The 22,099-nt window shown below is 39.2% G+C and overlaps 1 protein-coding gene across 1 annotated transcript; it reads right to left on the bottom strand.

Moving 5' to 3' along the window:
* Positions 1-7,733: 7,733 nt before the first annotated feature.
* Positions 7,734-10,538, bottom strand: LOC122410989 (uncharacterized). Its single transcript, XM_043419497.1, has one exon. The coding sequence runs from the start codon at positions 10,536-10,538 to the stop codon at positions 7,734-7,736; it is 2,805 nt and encodes a 934-aa protein (XP_043275432.1).
* Positions 10,539-22,099: the final 11,561 nt, after the last annotated feature.

Genomic DNA, 22,099 nt, shown 5'->3' on the forward strand with positions numbered 1-22,099 from the left:
ATGTTGTGTAATTACATTAAAGAAAGAGGTGGATGGTTGTGTGTAAACGAATTCAAATAAATTTTAAAAAACTTTGGTCAAGTAATTCAATGTATTGTTGTCATAATTTCTTTCATTTAGTTTGGCTGTGTTCACCGGTCCCTTTTTTCCACCTCCTTAGCTTATAGTGTATTGTCATACCAATTTCTATTTGTTCTCCAGACAATACGAGAGATATTCGTATTTCTATTTTTTTATATTAATTTCAACAAGATAATTTGAAATATTTATAACAAAAAGCCTTCATGATTGCTTGTTCATACAACCAAGTTTTGAAAAATCTTTGGGCCATGTAAATGCATAGATATATTCACTTGAGTTGTTACACGATAAATTTGGAAATTTATTTCAATAAGTCATTGGGTGCTTAATTTTCATGATATCAAAATTTGTATCTTCGAAATGCAATGAACACCTCTAAAGTTCGACAAAGTGATGAAGCGACATGTATATTGAATATTTCCAGACCATGTTTGCGATTGGCATTGTGGGTTGAAAAATTCATGTCTGTAAGTCTACACCTGATCATTTTTGGATGTGATCAAATATTTTGTCTGCGGATAACCATGGAGACATACAAAATTACAGCATTTTGCTTGCTTCAACATGCATCGTATCTGTCACTTTTTTTTTGAATGTGTCATGATAAGTTTCAAAAATGTGGTTCATGTAATTTTGAAGTGTTTTTCCCTATAGCACCAAAGTCTGTATAACTGGTACGTAGCAAATACCTATGAACTTTGATATTTCTGTGAAATAGCAGGTATGCCAATCTTTTAACTTTTTGGTTCCGACTGGAATATATTAACGAAGATATTCATTACTGAAGTCTTCACCTACTTATTTCTGAATAGATCTGAAATTACTGTCTTCAGAAACTAATGCACAGATACATGAAACAATTTTGATTTCTGTTCTCTTTCAATTGCGCTGTCTTTTTTCTTTTTAACTATGGCTCTGCTCTTTCCGATCCTTGTTTTGCCTCCATCGGTTTGCAGCGGATCGATGCATATTATTAATTGGTTGCCTAATATGTGTCCTATGGTTTTCTACTATTTCTTCATGCTGATTGTGCTAACGTGATTCAAGAGGTTTCCAATTATGATCATCAATCGCACATTTTGTACAACAGATTCTCAAAACAGTTTCTGGTCTTGATATAAGTGTAGTTATTCTTTTTCCACCTGATCTGTCGAGTAATAAATTTTGAAACTTGTTCCAAAAAGTCTTTGGATGCTTTTTTTGCTGATAATATGAAAAGTTGAACCTTCGGAATGTGGTAGGCAAACACAAATATTGACAACGATACTTATGAAATGACGTGTATGTTGAGTATTCCTATTCTGCAAACTGCAAATGTGGAATTATTGGTGAAAACATTCATTACGATAAGTGTACAGTTGCTCAGTTTTCGATGCGATTAAGTATAATACCTGCCAATCTAATACTATAGATTATCATTTTATTTTTTGACTCGCACCGTAACATAAATATGAAGTGAAAAATTCATTACAAAAGTCTTCAGTTGCTCATTTATGGATGGATTTGAAATTGCTGTATTCCAAACTCATTGCGCAGATACATTGAATTGCAGCAGATACCTGCCAACTTGGAAATTTCTGTGGATAAGTATATGTGCTAAGTATCACCCCCTATCTTTATGGTAATATGTAATGGAACTTTGTTCAGCAAGTTTTAAAGTATTTCTTTTCAAATAGTATTAAAGTTTGTATTACTGCGGTATGGAGCGAATACCTTCAGACTTTGATATTTTTGTGTCGCAGCATGTGTGCCAATTATTTAAATTTTTTACTCCAACCGTAACATGTAATTTCAAAAATTCATCACAAAAGTTTTCAGCTTTACTAATTATCTTAATATTCCTTTTTCTAAATTCTATGCTAAATTTCTGAATTTCCTAATTTATTTCTAAATTATCCTGAAATGAAATTGTTTTCCTCCACAAGCGATGCAGGTACCTTAAACGTCTTAGAATTCCGTTGCTCTGTTGAATCAAGTACGCTCAGTTTTTTTTACTTCTTTGAATTCTGACATAATAAATGTTTCCGGGTGCCTTTTTTCTGCAACTATCAAACTGTAGATAATTGGATCTCCGCGGCTACTTGCAAACTTTGGAAATATATTTCATCGGGGGCATGTTTTGGATGATACGAAAATGTCTAGATTCAGAATGCAAAAACGACATTTAAAAATGGCCAATTCTGTTGTATTCGTTGTGTCTTGAATTTGATCTATCTTTTCTCTTTTCCTTTCTTTTCACTAACGTTACAAGCCGGAAATCATATCTCAGCCCGCAACACGCATTGCTACATGCTCTTGGGTTTCCAATGGACAAAACATATTAGAAGACAAGGAGAAAAATCACCAAAGTCCAAGAACAAACCTTTATCGAAATATTTCCAATACAATTTTGACGAAATTTAGGTCTTTTTTCGTGGAAACCAACGTTATAAGCCGAAAATCATATCACGACCTACAACCTGCTTTTCACCGTGCTCTTTGGTTCTCAATTGACAAAACATATTAGAGTACAAGGAAAAAAATTGCCAAAGTCCAAGGAGAGACCTGTGACAAAATATTTTCTGTACAATTTGGATGAAAAATAGGTCTTTTTTCGTAGAAACCAACGTTATAAGCCGAAAATTATATCTCGGCCTCCAACCCGCTTTCCACTGTGCTCTTTGGTTCCCAATTGACAAAACATATTAGGGTACAAGGAAAAAAATCGCCAAAGTCCAAGAACAAACCTGTGACGAAATATTTCCAGTTCAATTTTTATGAAAAATAGGTCTTTTTTCGTGGAAACCAACGTTATAAGCCGAAAATCATATCACGACCTACAACCTGCTTTTCACCGTGCTCTTTGGTTCCTAATTGACAAAACATATTAGAGTACAAGGAAAAAAATCGCCAAAGTCCAAGGAGAGACCTGTGACGAAATATTTTCAGTACAATTTGGATGAATAATAGGTCTTTTTTCGTAGAAACCAACGTTATAAACCGAAAATCATATCTCGGCCTCCAACCCGCTTTCCATCATGCTCTTTGGTGCCTAATTGACAAAACATATATAAAGGTACAAGTAAAAAAATCGCCAAAGTCCAAGAACAATCCTGTGACGAAATATTTCCAGTTCAATTTTTACGAAAAATAAGTCTTTTTTAGTGGAACCCAACGTTATAAGCCGAAAATCATATCCCAGCCTCCAACCCGCTTTCGACCGTGCTCTTGTGTTCCTGATTGACAAAACATATTAGAGTACAAGGGAAAAAATCGCCAAAGTCCAAGAACAGACCTGTGACGAAATATTTCCAGTTCAATTTTTACGAAAAATAGGTCTTTTTTCGTGGAAACCTACGCTATACGCCGAAAATCATATCCCGGCCTCCAACCCGCTTGCGGCCGTGCTCTTGGGTTCCTAATTGACAACACATATTAGAGTACAAGGGAAAAAATCGCCAAAGTCCGAGGACAGACCTGTGACGAAATATGTCCAGTACAATTTTAACGAAAAATAAGTCTTTTTTCGTGAAAACCAACGTTATAAGACGAAAATCATAAATAATTCATAGAAATTTGAACTAAAATCCCACAGTCAACTGAACATAAATCAAGAGACTCGGTAGAGTCTCGGGACAAGTACATTGACAGCCCTGTCGTCTGCTGGCCCGAGGCTCTCGCCGAGACTATACTTTCTCTGAATAAAACGATTCGCGGTGGTGGGGGTAAAATTGGCATGTGATTTTCTTTAATAGCGAAGCTCATGAGTTATGTACGGCTTTGAAAATTGAACTTTAAGCTAATTAAGAAGTTCTCTGTCGAACGAGCCCAAAATTAGCATTCTCGGTGGCGTATTTGCTGAGAAAAAACTTTGCACGGGCTCAAGATTATGCAAAAAGTACCAACACATTTACGCAGCTGATGTATCCGTATATGGGTTCAGACCGATACATACAAGGGCTTCTTGATGCCCATCATAACCAATCACCGGTGAGAATCTATCCGTCTCGACCAATCGCCGATGAGAAAGTTTCTGATAGTCCTCAATGTTTTCTTGTATACCGACTGTTATCGTCTGTTATGTTATTATAAAGTGATTGCGATCGTAGCCCCGTGGATCAACGGTGCAAGATTTGCAAATTTCGTTTAAATAAATAAAACATTATTGGAAATAGCAGTGGATATAATCAATTTTATTTTTTTCATAAAAGAAGTTTCAATAAGTTTCGAGCCCAATTCACGACAATAATATCTATAATAAATAAAACCTCAAAAGTGGATTAATTGATCTCATACAGTGTACTGAGAGTGAGTAAAATATTGAGAAGTGAAAACGTGAATAATGTGTGTCGTGAAAATTAAGAATTATCTGTTCTACTTCGATATCGTAATATATACATAGATAGCAAATTTGCGAGATTTCGCGTCATGTTGACGTTTGAGGTTATGACCGCCGGAGTGCTGTAGCGTGTAGAGTGTAGAAAAATAAAAGTGTTTATTGAAAAGTGGAAGGAATCGATATTATTAATGACGTGACTAATTAGTGTTGAATAATAATAATAATAACAATGAGAAAAAAAACGTTCGTTCATTATAACCTCTAAAGCGTTCTTTCCAAACAGAAATTCTATGTTGTGTAATTACATTAAAGAAAGAGGTGGATGGTTGTGTGTAAACGAATTCAAATAAATTTTAAAAAACTTTGGTCAAGTAATTCAATGTATTGTTGTCATAATTTCTTTCATTTAGTTTGGCTGTGTTCACCGGTCCCTTTTTTCCACCTCCTTAGCTTACAGTGTATTGTCCTACCAATTTCTATTTGTTCTCCAGACAATACGAGAGATATTCATATTTCTATTTTTTTTATATTAATTTCAACAAGATAATTTGAAATATTTATAACAAAAAGCCTTCATAATTGCTTGTTCATACACCCAAGTTTTGAAAAATCTTTGAGCCATGTAATAATGTATAGATATATTCACTTGAGTTGTTACATGATAAATTTGGAAATTTATTTCAATAAGTCATTGGGTGCTTAATTTTCATGTTATCAAAATTTGTATCTTCGAAATGCAATGAACACCTCTAAAGTTCGACAAAGTGATGAAGCGACATGTATATTGAATATTTCCAGACCATGTTTGCGATTGGCATTGTGGGTTGAAAAATTCATGTCTGTAAGTCTACACCTGATCATTTTTGGATGTGATCAAATATTTTGTCTGCGGATAACCATGGAGACATACAAAATTACAGCATTTTGCTTGCTTCAACATGCATCGTATCTGTCAGTTTTTTTTTGAATGTGTCATAATAAGTTTCAAAAATGTGGTTCATGTAATTTTGAAGTGTTTTTCCCTATAGCACCAAAGTCTGTATAACTGGTACGTAGCAAGTACCCTTGAACTTTGATATTTCTGTGAAATAGCAGGTATGCCAATCTTTTAGCTTTTTGGTTCCGACTGGAATATATTAACGAAGATATTCATTACTAGAGTCTTCACCTACTTATTTCTGAATAGATCTGAAATTACTGTCTTCAGAAACTAATGCACAGATACATGAAACAATTTTGATTTCTGTTCTCTTTCAATTGCGCTGTCTTTTTTCTTTTTAACTATGGCTCTGCTCTTTCCGATCCTTGTTTTGACTCCATCGGTTTGCAGCGGATCGATGCATATTATTAATTGGTTGCCTAATATGTGTCCTATGATTTTCTACTATTTCTTCATGCTGATTGTGGTAACGTGATTCAAAAGGTTTCCAATTATGATCATCAATCGCACATTTTGTACAACAGATTCTCAAAACAGTTTCTGGTCTTGATATAAGTGTAGTTATTCTTTTTCCACCTGGTCTGTCGAGTAATAAATTTTGAAACTTGTTCCAAAAAGTCTTCGGATGCTTTTTTTGCTGATAATATGAAAATTTGAATCGTCGGAATGCGGTAGGCAAACACAAATATTGACAACAATACTTATGAAATGACGTGTATGTTGAGTATTCCTATTCTGCAAACTGCAAATGTGGAATATTGGTGAAAACATTCATTACGATAAGTGTACAGTTGCTCAGTTTTCGATGCGACTAAGTATAATACCTGCCAACATCATGGAAACCTACAGAATTTCTGAATGTTATGTGCGCTATGTGATTTTAATGTAACATCATGACTTCTAACAACTTTCCACTCTAATACTATAGATTTGGATCATTGAAATACAGCAAAAATCTGCAAACTATAAAATTTATATACTGTGCCATTCATTTTATTTTTTGACTCCCACCGTAACATAAATATGAAGTGAAAAATTCATTACAAAAGTCTTCAGTTGCTCATTTATGGATGGATTTGAAACTGCTGTCTTCCAAACTCATTGCGCAGATACATTGAATTGCAGCCGATACCTGCGAATTTGGAAATTTCTGTGGATAAGTATATGTGCTAAGTATCACCCCCTATCTTTGATTATGGTAATATGTAATGGAACTTTGTTCAGCAAGTTTTAAAGTGTTTCCTTTCAAATAGTGTTGAAGTTTGTATTACTGCAGTATGGAGCGAATACCTTCAAACTTTGATATTTTTGTGTCGCAGCATGTGTGCCAATCATTTAAATTTTTTACTCCAACCGTAACATGTAATTTCAAAAATTCATCACAAAAGTTTTCAGCTTTACTAATTATCTTAATTTTCCTTTTTCTAAATTCTATGCTAAATTTCTGAATTTCCTAATTTATTTCTAAATTTTCCTGAAATGAAATTGTTTTCCTCCACAAGCAATGCAGGTACCTTAAACGTCTTTGAATTCCGTTGCTCTGTTGAATCAAGTACGCTCAGTTTTTTTTACTTCTTTGAATTCTGACATAATAAATGTTTCCGGGTTCCTTTTTTCTGCAACTATCAAACTGTAGATAATTGGATCTCCGCGACCACTTGCAAACTTTGGAAATATATTTCATCGGGGGCATGTTTTGGATGACACGAAAATGTCTAGATTCAGAATGCCAAAACGACATTTAAAAATGGCCAATTCTGTTGTATTCGTTGTGTCTTGAATTTGATCTATCTTTTCTCTTTTCCTTTCTTTTCACTAACGTTATAAGCCGGAAATCATATCTCAGCCCGTAACACGCATTGCTAAATGCTCTTGAGTTTCCAATGGACAAAACATATTAGAAGACAAGGAGAAAAATCACCAAAGTCCAAAAACAAACCTCTATCGAAATATTTCCAGTTCAAATTTGATGAAATTTAGGTCTTTTTTCGTGGAAACCAACGTTATAAGCCGAAAATCATATCACGACCTACAACCTGCTTTTCACCGTACTCTTTGGTTCCTAATTGACAAAACATATTAGAGTACAAGGAAAAAAATCGCCAAAGTCCAAGGAGAGACCTGTGACGAAATATATATATAACTGTTTATTTTCCCTATGCGGGGTACAGTGCGGACTCCCGCTCCGCTCACATTTTCGCCACTTCCATCCTCATTCCTTAACACTATCTTATTCTATCTACTTTTATCATTCGCCATTGCCAAGCCTCCGCCCGAGACCGAGAGAGAGAGAGAGAGGGAGCCAGTCGCTCCCCTTCATACTTCATCCTCCATTCATTCCTCCATACACACCTCGACATTCACGCCTCGACTTCCGTTTCCGCCGCACTTTCTCTAAACTTCCCTCCATTTTTCTATCTTCTCCAGCCATTCCTCACCGTCCCCTTCGTCTCCCAGCACCTTCTCCCTCATGTCCTGCCATCCCTTCTCCTTGCCCCATCCTGTGCACTCTTCCCAGACATGTTCCCACGTCTCTTCCTCTGCCCCACACTTCCTGCAGAGCCTTTTCTCCGCCACCTCCCAATACAAAGTCCCTCTCATTTCTTCCCCCAGCCTAAACCTCGCCATCCTCTGCCATCTCCCCTCCTCCCATCCCTTCTTCAGGTATCCCGGTACCCCCCTCCCTTTCACGAACTTATACTCCTTATTTCCCTTCGCCTCTACTACTTTTCTCCACCTTTCTTCGTCTTGCCCTCTCCTTTCCCCCATGACTAATTCCTCTCCTCTCATTTCCCCCTCCATCCACCTCCTCTCCACTTCCTCTGCGCTCCAACCCTTTCTCTCATAAAACTCCCTCCTCTCCTCCTCCCATCCTCCACACCATGCATTTGTTCGCGCCCTCTTCCTCATCTCTGCCCTACACCTTCTTGCTAGCTCTCCCCCTCTTCCTTCTTCCAGTTTCCTCTCATACGCCCAAGCCCTCATCCCTGCCCTTCCCCTCAGCGCATCCCTCTGCAGCTCTTCCCTCAGCTGATATCCCGGTACCCTTCTCGACACCCCCAGCACCCACCTCATAAACCGCTCGTGTACCCGTTCCACCGTTTCCCTCTCTTTCCAACCCCAAATTTCCACCCCATAGCTCATCACCGGCCACACCAACTTGTCGAACAGCCACAACCTCCTTCCCCAGTCCTTCCCGAACTTCCTTTTCCCGATCCCCCACACCTGTCCCATCGCCTTTGCTGCCTTCCCCACCCTTTCCTCCACCTGATCCTTTTGATCCCCATCCGCCCTCACCACATACCCTAAGTACTTATACCTCACCACCTCCTCTATCTCCTTTCCCATCCACCACCATTTTCCTTTCCTCTTCCTGCCTCCCCCTACTTTACATCTCATCACCTTTGTTTTTTCCGTGTTAACCTCTAGGCCCTTCTTCTCTATGTACTTTTCGAACTTCCCTATCATCCCCTTCATTTCCTCCTCTCCCTTCGCCAACAGCACCAGATCATCCGCGTACGCCAAAGAATACACCTTCCCTCCCCCGTCCAGCTCAATCCCTCCCCAGCACCCCCTAGCCAATTCTTCATCTAGGTCCGCCAGCATCAGCACGAAGAGTAACGGGCTCAACGGGCACCCCTGTCTAACCCCCTTCACCGTCCAAAATTTCTCCCCGACTTCCTCCCCCGCTTTCACCCTCCCTACCGTCTCCTTCAACACCTCTTCACATCTCTCCACCAGTCCCTCTCTCACTCCTCTACTCCTCAAACTCTCCGCCAGCTTCTCCCTGTCCACCGAGTCAAACGCTGCCCTCAAGTCCACAAACAGCAATATCAACCTGTTTCCCCGCCTTATCTCTCTGTTGACAATATAATTCAACACATAAATGTTGTCCATCGTGCCCATCCCCTCCCTAAACCCCGCTTGACTCGGCGGTAACATCCTCCTCTCTTCCACCTCCTTCTTCATCCTGTTCCTCAGTACTCCGGTGTACACCTTATACGCTGTCTGCGTCAGTGTCACCCCCCGGTATTCCTCCACCTTCTCCCCTTCCCCTTTTTTCACCACCGGCACCACTATCCCTTGTTTCCATCCATCTGGCCATCCCTCCCCTTCCCACACCTTCCAGCACATCCTCCACAGACTTTCCGCCACGTTTTCCCCTCCATACCTCCACACCTCACTCGGCACCCCGTCCTCCCCCATCGCCTTTCTGTCCTTCAGTTCCCTCGCCACCTTCTGCACCTCCTGCCTCGTCAACTCCTCTTCCCCATCCGTCTCCGCCCGTCTCTCCGATCCCCCTACCCACCTCTCTTCAACCCCCCCTAACACGCCTCTGAAGTACTCATTCCATTCCGCCAGCCTTATCCCCTTATTAAGCCCTTTCCTTCTTTTCCTCCCCCTATTAATCACCTCCCATGCTTGCCCTTCCGTCCTTATCCCATTTATCTCCTCCTCCCATCTCCTCGCCTCCTCTTTTTTCTTACCTTCGCACAGTCTTCTATAATTCCTCTTTTCCTCTAGGTACCTGCCATTATCCTTTGCATCCTTCCTCCACTCGCGCAGTTCTCTTTTACACCTCTCCTTCCCTTCCCTGCACTCCTCATCCCACCACTCCTTCATCTGTTCCCTTCTTCTCCCCTTACCCACATTCTCCACCGCCGTTTTTATTCTACTTCCAAACTCCTTCCACCCCTCCTCGACACCTTGGTCCCCCCATCTCCAGTCTCCAAACTCTTCCTTAAACTTCTGCACTCCTTCTACCGTCCACACTCCTCTTTCATGCCTCTTTCCTCCTCCCCCCTTCCTTTTCTCACCTCCCCAGCCCACCCTCAGCCACAGCACCACCGGCATATGATCCGAATCCACTTTGCCCTCCACCTCTAGTCTCTCTACTTTGTCCCGCACCTTTTCACCTACCACCACATAATCTATCACCGATCTCCCCCTGCCCCCTACGTATGTCCATTCCCCCTCCTCGTCGCCCTTCACTCCCCCATTTAGAATCTCCCACCCTTCTTCCTTCAATAATCGGGACCACTTTCTCCCCTCTTTCGTCACTGTCTTATCCTTCGACCTCCTCCCTCCTTCCACCAGTAAATCCCCCTCCCAGCTCCACCCTCCCCCTTCTGTCCCCGTTCTTACATTGAAGTCCCCCCTATTATTACTCTTTCCTCCCTTCCCTCCTCCTCCATCCATTTCTTCATCATTTCCGTTTTCTCTTCTAAATCCCCATTCACGTACACCCCTACCACCCACCACCAGTGCCTCCCCATCTTCACTTTCTTCTCCATCCAACCCTCCACCCCTTTCTCTACTTCCCCCACTTCCAGCCCCTCTTTCACTCCCATTACCATGCCCCCCTTTGCCCTGCCTCTTCCCCTACTTCTCCTCGCGTCCTGTACCTCCCATCTGTAGCCTTTTTTCCACTGCTCCTTGATCCCATCCCACCCCTTCCTATCCACCCACGTCTCAATTAACACCACAACATCCCAGTTCCTTAACCCCTCCCAGAACTCCTTGTCCTTGTTTTTTACTCCCGCCACATTCCAAAATCCTATCTTTTTAACGCATTCTTTCCCTTTCCCTTTTATCCTCCCTCGTCCTACCTCTTGCCCATATTCCCCCCTCTTTATCCCCTTCTTATCCCCCTCTGCCTCTTCCCTTACTCGTTTCCCTCCGTCTCTCACCAACCCTCTGCCACCTCATCCCACGTTCTCAATTCGCCCTCTACCCACATCTTCATGTATCCTACCCTCACTCTCTTTCCCTTCTCTCCATCTGTGTCAGATCGTCCTCCACCCTCTCCTTCTCGCCCTTCAGCTTCCACTTGGCCTTCATTACTTGCGCCTTACTCTCTATCCCTTCCAGCTCCACTATCACCATCCCTCTTCCCTCTCTGCTCACCCCGCCAACCCTCCTCCGCCCTTTCACCCCTCCTTTTATCCCCATCTTGTTCCAGATCCTCACAATTTCCCCCTCCCAATCCTCCCCCTCCCTCATTTTTACCCCTTTCACCAAGACATTACTTCTTCTTTTCTCTCTCTCATTTTTGTCTAGCCTTATGTCCATTTCCCTCACTTTTCTCTCTACACCCTCCATCCTCGGCTCTTCTACCTGTCCCCTTACCCCCCCGCTCCTGTCTTCTTTGACCCCCTCTTCCACTCCCTTCATCCTCCCTTCCAACCCCTCTATCCTCTCCATCATCCTCCCTTTATCCTCCTCCCACCTCCTCATCAACTCCTCCCTCTCTCTCCTCGCCTCCTTTACTAACTCCTCTACCTTCCTCTCAAACCCTTTCGCCATCTCCTCCACCCTTCTTTCCACCTTTTCCACTTCTCTCTCCACTGCCTCCCCAATCTTTTCTGCCATTACCCTCCACATTTCTTCCCTACCTCCTCCTTTCTCCGGTGAGCGTTGCACCACCTTGCTCTTCTTGAACGCGTCCCTCCATTCCTCCACCCTCTCCTCTTCCTCTTTTTCGTCACTTCCCCCTGCTTTCCTCTTTCCCGCGAATAGCTCCTTCAAGTTTCCCTCGCTATACGTTCTCTCCCTTGACAGCGCCACCGCCTTGAGCGGTCTACCTTTTCTTTTCCCCTCTACTTCTCTCTTTGCCCTCGCTTCGTCCCCCATTCCTTCTTCCTTCCTAATCCACTCTTTCTCCTTTGCCGTCCTTTCCTTCGTCGATTCCCACTTTCCTCCTTACCTACCTCTTCCTGTTTTATCCACCTGTCTCGTCTGCTTCTACCTTATCGCCCACCTTTCCTCCTTATCCTTACCTTTCCTGCCAGCCTTTTAATTTCCCCGCTAGTTGCTCTACTCTCACTTCCTATCCTTCTGCTCTTCCTAACCTCCAATTCCTCCCTTCTGTCGCCCTCTTTCACCTCTGCTATTCTTTTCCCCGGCCGCTTCGTCCCCTATTTTATTTTCTCCCACTCTCCTCGCCTTTTTTACCACCTTACGCACTCTTGCACTTCGTCCCGCCCAATCTCCTCGCTCCCCTTTTCCTTTATTTTCCCGCACCGTCACTTATTTTTCACACTCTCCACTGTCGCCGGAAACGGAAGTCCAGACCTGTGACGAAATATTTTCAGTTCAATTTTTACGAAAAATAGGTCTTTTTTCGTGGAAACCTACGCTATAAGCCGAAAATCATATCCCGGCCTCCAACCCGCTTGCGGCCGTGCTCTTGGGTTCCTAATTGACAAAACATTAGAGTACAAGGGAAAAAATCGCCGAAGTCCGAGGACAGACCTGTGACGAAATATGTCCAGTACAATTTTGACGAAAAATAGGTCTTTTATCGTGAAAACCAACGTTATAAGACGAAAATCATAAATAATTCATAGAAATTTAAACTAATATCCTATAGTCAACTGAACATAAATAAGGAACTTTTAAGAAAAAAGACGTGATATCAAACCATAAACTTCCCCTAGGAAAAAAAAGGTTGGGACAAGTACATTGATGGTTCCTCGTTTGTTGATAATTCCATCCATGAAAAAAACTTTAAAACAAAATTTTTATAAAAAATGGGCAAAAAAATTATTTTATAAAAAAAATACAGAACAATTCGAAAAAAATTTCACAAATCTTGAAAAAGCATCATCTTTAAAAAAAACTAAACTTTATCTCTTTTTTAAAGTGTTAAAAGAATCAAATAACAAGTAAAAAATAAAAACCGAAAAATCGCGCTTGAAATCATTTTGGAAACCGATGCCTCATTCTTCTTATTTGATTCGAAGGGCTAAATCAACTAAAAAAAATTCCATCTAATTTACGTGCAGCATTAAAATTTATTATATCAATTCGAGGCCAAGTATTTTCTAATAAATTGAAAAAAGTTACCATTTGAGTTACGTGCAGCACTAAAATTTATGATATCAATCGAAGGACAAGTAATTTATGAGTAACTCCAAATTTCAACATCATGGAACTGTTTTAAGAAGCTTTTAAATCCAAAAAAATCACATGCAAGCTAGTCATTTCTTACTCTATGATGGCAGAGACAATCGATTTTTTTCAGACTTTCAGGAGCTACTGATATTATTCACAATATTCGACGTCGATTGGATCGATAGAAATTATGTTTAAATATGAGTTAAAAGTACTTGTCCGGCCCATCACTTTTCATTTAAATCAAATAAAAATCAATCATAAAAAAACGAAACTGTACGGGAGAATCCGGTTAAAAATTTATTGAAATGCGATTTAGGTTAGTTATGCCGAATGAAATTCGTTCGCTGGAAGAAGTGAGAAGTAAAAACTGCCGTCATAGCAATACAAACTAGGGAGTTATTTTGGAAGCTTCAACATATTTAATGTGCAAAATGTTTTTTATTTATATATATACGGGCAATGGTTCTTTTGGCGACCTTGTTTTGCTGTTTTTTTTTATCGCGTTTATAGAAGCATAATAACGTTATAAATGAATGTATACTTCCAAATTTGATATAAGACGTCCATTTATCATAGTATATGCTGTTGTGTGTAACTGGGTGGTTTTGAAGGCATTACTTTCTCTTACAGAAAGGAGTTTTCAAGGACCGATTTTCATACCAATAGTATATAATTGACTGCCTGAGCATACAACGTTGGGAATGCACAGGACCTCTAAAACACTCAATTGCAGTCGTTTTTCTTCTATTAGTTGATTTGCAGTAATTAATAGGATTTGAAATGATATTCTTCGTTAACTATTGACTATCAACTGATTGTGCACTCACGTGATTCCCCACAACAAGTCTAAAAAAATTTACACGTATCTGGGAAAATAAAATTAATGAAAAATAGAAAATTCGATCGAAAGAATTTGGGTCTATGCAGCACAGTTTCTGAACACTGAGAGAGTTGGGACTGTAAAAATATTGTCGTAATATCGAAAAACTTTGGTATGATAGGGAGGCTCACATGGGAAAGCCGTAATAGACAACGATGTCCATCGGTTTGTGATGCTGGCTCCACTGATTGCGGATGTGCGAATCATTGTCAAATATATGAGGAAAGAGTAAAAATAAATTCGAGGTTCGATATCCCTCATGTTGGTTGTAAAAACATTTGAGCATTACCAATTTATCGTAATTATTTCTTACAATCTTTCTGGACAAACAAAATTTTTTGCCCACGCATAAGGACATCCATATCTAGTAGATGAGAAGAATTGATAACTTTTTCTTCTACTCGTCACGAATAATGCCCCCGCCGTCAGTAATAACTTTGATAATCTCGATTTTTCCGATGGATGCGAATGTATGGAAGTAATTGAATAATTAAGCGCCGCTCTCTACCGAGATGATTCAGTGATGGACTGACACGGATATCTAGAAGAACTGACGCGTCTTCAAAAATACCAATATATCGTTTGATTTCTTCTGTTGGTTCTTTTGAGGACTTGAAGTTTTCAACAGCAATATAACAAGTGTATTTCAGTGATCACTGCTTTTTTATGTATTCGACATGGACTTTTCTATTCATGGCAAGAAACTACAGAACGAGTCCATTCATAATTAGGAATAATAAGAATTTAGCATTTGCACAATCTCTTTCCATTTTTTGCCTGCGAAGCACATGAACTTGATTCCCAGCATGACGCAGAGTGAATGTCTTACCTTGATCTAGAACCGGAGGAGTTAAAAAATAGACTGAAATCTCTATTGCGAGGTGAACCAATTTCATGTTATCAATCTTATGAAATTCAAGTATCTGAAATGCTGGCATCGCTTCTTGTGAATATGAGAATATTTATTGTCAATCAATTGAACAGAAATTTGAGTTATTTTTTCTATCGGTTATTACAAACAATGAGGAATTGGCAATTCATCCTTATAACATTTCTTCACGCTTTCTGGACAAACTAAATTTTGGACCCACAGATGAGTACATCCATATCTATTCGATGAGAAGGATTGAGGTTTCAGTGATACGTTCGCTGACTTTTTTGGTCCAGAATGATTGAGCATCTGCGAAAACTTATTTTAGGCCTTTTTTGCTGATTTTTTTACTCAAATTATGACAGCGGAGGCACCTCAAAATTGATTACCTGCTCTGAAATGGTCCTGATTGAATTATAAGTGGAAAGCACTATCGCACGATGAACTCATTGTGGGGGAGAGACCTCTTTGGAGCAAACAGATATTGGTGCACATTCCAAGATTCTAGATAGGCGAATATCCATAAAAGACAGAACCCAGTTTTTTCGGAAAACAATTTATTAAAAAATTCATCAGACATTCATGTATATATATCTTAAGGCCTCAAAAAGACCATGTTAGTGTTGTTTTCTTCGTTTAATCGGTTCTTTCGCGGGCCTTTGGTTTTGAAATACGAATTTCGGCTGTAATGAATACTTGCTCATTGAAAATTCATCTGATGATTTCTGAGCAGTCTTTTAAAAAAAATTAAATAAACTGCCTTATATTGGAAGAAAAAGAACTGTTCTTCAATCGATATTTCCATTACATTCGATCACTTTTTGTCATAACCTTTATTTCGTCACTCCAATACTGAACACTGCGAATTCTCAAATATCTGAATAACTCGACGTGATGAATGCACTTCCTTTCTCCGCTATCTTCCTTGGATGCATTCGTCTATGATTTCTGGATGATGTCTCATCAATGGGGAACGGCGTGGATCACAAACACCAGAAGCACAAATCCCACACTCAAGACTGACAGCTAATACGGAATCGTATACTACCGGAAATAACTTTTTCTTCTACTCGTCACGAAAAAAGCCCCCGCCGTCAGTAATAACTTTGATAATCTCGATTTTTTCGATGGATGCGAATGTATGGAAGTAATTGGATAATTAAGCGCCGCTCTCTACCGAGATGATTCAGTGATGGACTGACACGGATATCTAGAAGAACTGACGCGTCTTCAAAAATACCAATATATCGTTTGATTTCTTCTGTTGGTTCTTTTGAGGACTTGAAGTTTTCAACAGCAATATGACAAGTGTATTTCAGTGATCACTGCTTTTTTATGTATTCGACATGGACTTTTCTATTCATGACAAGAAACTACAGAACGAGTCCATTCATAATTAGGAATAATAAGAATTTAGCATTTGCACAATCTCTTTCCATTTTTTGCCTGCGAAGCACATGAACTTGATTCCCAGCATGACGCAGAGTGAATGTCTTACCTTGATCTAGAACCGGAGGAGTTAAAAAATAGACTGAAATCTCTATTGCGGGGTGAACCAATTTCATGTTATCAATCTTATGAAATTCAAGTATCTGAAATGCTGGCATCGCTTCTTGTGAATATGAGAATATTTATTGTCAATCAATTGAATAGAAATTTGAGTTATTTTTTCTATCGGTTATTACAAACAATGAGGAATTGGCAATTCATCCTTATAACATTTCTTCACGCTTTCTGGACAAACTAAATTTTGGACCCACAGATGAGTACATCCATATCTATTCGATGAGAAGGATTGAGGTTTCAGTGATACGTTCGCTGACTTTTTTGGTCCAGAATGATTGAGCATCTGCGAAAACTTATTTTAGGCCTTTTTTGCTGATTTTTTTACTCAAATTATGACAGCGGAGGCACCTCAAAATTGATTACCTGCTCTGAAATGGTCCTGATTGAATTATAAGTGGAAAGCACTATCGCACGATGAACTCATTGTGGGGGAGAGACCTCTTTGGAGCAAACAGATATTGGTGCACATTCCAAGATTCTAGATAGGCGAATATCCATAAAAGACAGAACCCAGTTTTTTCGGAAAACAATTTATTAAAAAATTCATCAGACATTCATGTATATATATCTTAAGGCCTCAAAAAGACCATGTTAGTGTTGTTTTCTTCGTTTAATCGGTTCTTTCGCGGGCCTTTGGTTTTGAAATACGAATTTCGGCTGTAATGAATACTTGCTCATTGAAAATTCATCTGATGATTTCTGAGCAGTCTTTTAAAAAAAATTAAATAAACTGCCTTATATTGGAAGAAAAAGAACTGTTCTTCAATCGATATTTCCATTACATTCGATCACTTTTTGTCATAACCTTTATTTCGTCACTCCAATACTGAACACTGCGAATTCTCAAATATCTGAATAACTCGACGTGATGAATGCGCTTCCTTTCTCCGCTATCTTCCTTGGATGCATTCGTCTATGATTTCTGGATGATGTCTCATCAATGGGGAACGGCGTGGATCACAAACACCAGAAGCACAAATCCCACACTCAAGACTGACAGCTAATACGGAATCGTATACTACCGGAAATAACTTTTTCTTCTACTCGTCACGAATAATGCCCCCGCCGTCAGTAATAACTTTGATAATCTCGATTTTTCCGATGGATGCGAATGTATGGAAGTAATTGAATAATTAAGCGCCGCTCTCTACCGAGATGATTCAGTGATGGACTGACACGGATATCTAGAAGAACTGACGCGTCTTCAAAAATACCAATATATCGTTTGATTTCTTCTGTTGGTTCTTTTGAGGACTTGAAGTTTTCAACAGCAATATGACAAGTGTATTTCAGTGATCACTGCTTTTTTATGTATTCGACATGGACTTTTCTATTCATGGCAAGAAACTACAGAACGAGTCCATTCATAATTAGGAATAATAAGAATTTAGCATTTGCACAATCTCTTTCCATTTTTTGCCTGCGAAGCACATGAACTTGATTCCCAGCATGACGCAGAGTGAATGTCTTACCTTGATCTAGAACCGGAGGAGTTAAAAAATAGACTGAAATCTTTATTGCGGGGTGGACCAATTTCATGTTATCAATCTTATGAAATTCAAGTATCTGAAATGCTGGCATCGCTTCTTGTGAATATGAGAATATTTATTGTCAATCAATTGAACAGAAATTTGAGTTATTTTTTCTATCGGTTATTACAAACAATGAGGAATTGGCAATTCATCCTTATAACATTTCTTCACGCTTTCTGGACAAACTAAATTTTGGACCCACAGATGAGTACATCCATATCTATTCGATGAGAAGGATTGAGGTTTCAGTGATACGTTCGCTGACTTTTTTGGTCCAGAATGATTGAGCATCTGCGAAAACTTATTTTAGGCCTTTTTTGCTGATTTTTTTACTCAAATTATGACAGCGGTGGCACCTCAAAATTGATTACCTGCTCTGAAATGGTCCTGATTGAATTATAAGTGGAAAGCACTATCGCACGATGAACTCATTGTGGGGGAGAGACCTCTTTGGAGCAAACAGATATTGGTGCACATTCCAAGATTCTAGATAGGCGAATATCCATAAAAGACAGAACCCAGTTTTTTCGGAAAACAATTTATTAAAAAATTCATCAGACATTCATGTATATATATCTTAAGGCCTCAAAAAGACCATGTTAGTGTTGTTTTCTTCGTTTAATCGGTTCTTTCGCGGGCCTTTGGTTTTGAAATACGAATTTCGGCTGTAATGAATACTTGCTCATTGAAAATTCATCTGATGATTTCTGAGCAGTCTTTTAAAAAAAATTAAATAAACTGCCTTATATTGGAAGAAAAAGAACTGTTCTTCAATCGATATTTCCATTACATTCGATCACTTGTTGTCATAACCTTTATTTCGTCACTCCAATACTGAACACTGCGAATTCTCAAATATCTGAATAACTCGACGTGATGAATGCACTTCCTTTCTCCGCTATCTTCCTTGGATGCATTCGTCTATGATTTCTGGATGATGTCTCATCAATGGGGAACGGCGTGGATCACAAACACCAGAAGCACAAATCCCACACTCAAGACTGACAGCTAATACGGAATCGTATACTACCGGAAATAACTTTTTCTTCTACTCGTCACGAATAATGCCCCCGCCGTCAGTAATAACTTTGATAATCTCGATTTTTCCGATGGATGCGAATGTATGGAAGTAATTGAATATTTAAGCGCCGCTCTCTACCGAGATGATTCAGTGATGGACTGACACGGATATCTAGAAGAACTGACGCGTCTTCAAAAATACCAATATATCGTTTGATTTCTTCTGTTGGTTCTTTTGAGGACTTGAAGTTTTCAACAGCAATATGACAAGTGTATTTCAGTGATCACTGCTTTTTTATGTATTCGACATGGACTTTTCTATTCATGGCAAGAAACTACAGAACGAGTCCATTCATAATTAGGAATAATAAGAATTTAGCATTTGCACAATCTCTTTCCATTTTTTGCCTGCGAAGCACATGAACTTGATTCCCAGCATGACGCAGAGTGAATGTCTTACCTTGATCTAGAACCGGAGGAGTTAAAAAATAGACTGAAATCTCTATTGCGGGGTGAACCAATTTCATGTTATCAATCTTATGAAATTCAAGTATCTGAAATGCTGGCATCGCTTCTTGTGAATATGAGAATATTTATTGTCAATCAATTGAATAGAAATTTGAGTTATTTTTTCTATCGGTTATTACAAACAATGAGGAATTGGCAATTCATCCTTATAACATTTCTTCACGCTTTCTGGACAAACTAAATTTTGGACCCACAGATGAGTACATCCATATCTATTCGATGAGAAGGATTGAGGTTTCAGTGATACGTTCGCTGACTTTTTTGGTCCAGAATGATTGAGCATCTGCGAAAACTTATTTTAGGCCTTTTTTGCTGATTTTTTTACTCAAATTATGACAGCGGAGGCACCTCAAAATTGATTACCTGCTCTGAAATGGTCCTGATTGAATTATAAGTGGAAAGCACTATCGCACGATGAACTCATTGTGGGGGAGAGACCTCTTTGGAGCAAACAGATATTGGTGCACATTCCAAGATTCTAGATAGGCGAATATCCATAAAAGACAGAACCCAGTTTTTTCGGAAAACAATTTATTAAAAAATTCATCAGACATTCATGTATATATATCTTAAGGCCTCAAAAAGACCATGTTAGTGTTGTTTTCTTCGTTTAATCGGTTCTTTCGCGGGCCTTTGGTTTTGAAATACGAATTTCGGCTGTAATGAATACTTGCTCATTGAAAATTCATCTGATGATTTCTGAGCAGTCTTTTAAAAAAAATTAAATAAACTGCCTTATATTGGAAGAAAAAGAACTGTTCTTCAATCGATATTTCCATTACATTCGATCACTTTTTGTCATAACCTTTATTTCGTCACTCCAATACTGAACACTGCGAATTCTCAAATATCTGAATAACTCGACGTGATGAATGCGCTTCCTTTCTCCGCTATCTTCCTTGGATGCATTCGTCTATGATTTCTGGATGATGTCTCATCAATGGGGAACGGCGTGGATCACAAACACCAGAAGCACAAATCCCACACTCAAGACTGACAGCTAATACGGAATCGTATACTACCGGAAATAACTTTTTCTTCTACTCGTCACGAATAATGCCCCCGCCGTCAGTAATAACTTTGATAATCTCGATTTTTCCGATGGATGCGAATGTATGGAAGTAATTGAATAATTAAGCGCCGCTCTCTACCGAGATGATTCAGTGATGGACTGACACGGATATCTAGAAGAACTGACGCGTCTTCAAAAATACCAATATATCGTTTGATTTCTTCTGTTGGTTCTTTTGAGGACTTGAAGTTTTCAACAGCAATATGACAAGTGTATTTCAGTGATCACTGCTTTTTTATGTATTCGACATGGACTTTTCTATTCATGGCAAGAAACTACAGAACGAGTCCATTCATAATTAGGAATAATAAGAATTTAGCATTTGCACAATCTCTTTCCATTTTTTGCCTGCGAAGCACATGAACTTGATTCCCAGCATGACGCAGAGTGAATGTCTTACCTTGATCTAGAACCGGAGGAGTTAAAAAATAGACTGAAATCTTTATTGCGGGGTGGACCAATTTCATGTTATCAATCTTATGAAATTCAAGTATCTGAAATGCTGGCATCGCTTCTTGTGAATATGAGAATATTTATTGTCAATCAATTGAACAGAAATTTGAGTTATTTTTTCTATCGGTTATTACAAACAATGAGGAATTGGCAATTCATCCTTATAACATTTCTTCACGCTTTCTGGACAAACTAAATTTTGGACCCACAGATGAGTACATCCATATCTATTCGATGAGAAGGATTGAGGTTTCAGTGATACGTTCGCTGACTTTTTTGGTCCAGAATGATTGAGCATCTGCGAAAACTTATTTTAGGCCTTTTTTGCTGATTTTTTTACTCAAATTATGACAGCGGTGGCACCTCAAAATTGATTACCTGCTCTGAAATGGTCCTGATTGAATTATAAGTGGAAAGCACTATCGCACGATGAACTCATTGTGGGGGAGAGACCTCTTTGGAGCAAACAGATATTGGTGCACATTCCAAGATTCTAGATAGGCGAATATCCATAAAAGACAGAACCCAGTTTTTTCGGAAAACAATTTATTAAAAAATTCATCAGACATTCATGTATATATATCTTAAGGCCTCAAAAAGACCATGTTAGTGTTGTTTTCTTCGTTTAATCGGTTCTTTCGCGGGCCTTTGGTTTTGAAATACGAATTTCGGCTGTAATGAATACTTGCTCATTGAAAATTCATCTGATGATTTCTGAGCAGTCTTTTAAAAAAAATTAAATAAACTGCCTTATATTGGAAGAAAAAGAACTGTTCTTCAATCGATATTTCCATTACATTCGATCACTTGTTGTCATAACCTTTATTTCGTCACTCCAATACTGAACACTGCGAATTCTCAAATATCTGAATAACTCGACGTGATGAATGCACTTCCTTTCTCCGCTATCTTCCTTGGATGCATTCGTCTATGATTTCT

The sequence above is a fragment of the Venturia canescens genome, chromosome 5, assembly GCF_019457755.1.
Source record: "Venturia canescens isolate UGA chromosome 5, ASM1945775v1, whole genome shotgun sequence".
NCBI classification, from domain to species: Eukaryota; Metazoa; Arthropoda; class Insecta; order Hymenoptera; family Ichneumonidae; genus Venturia; species Venturia canescens.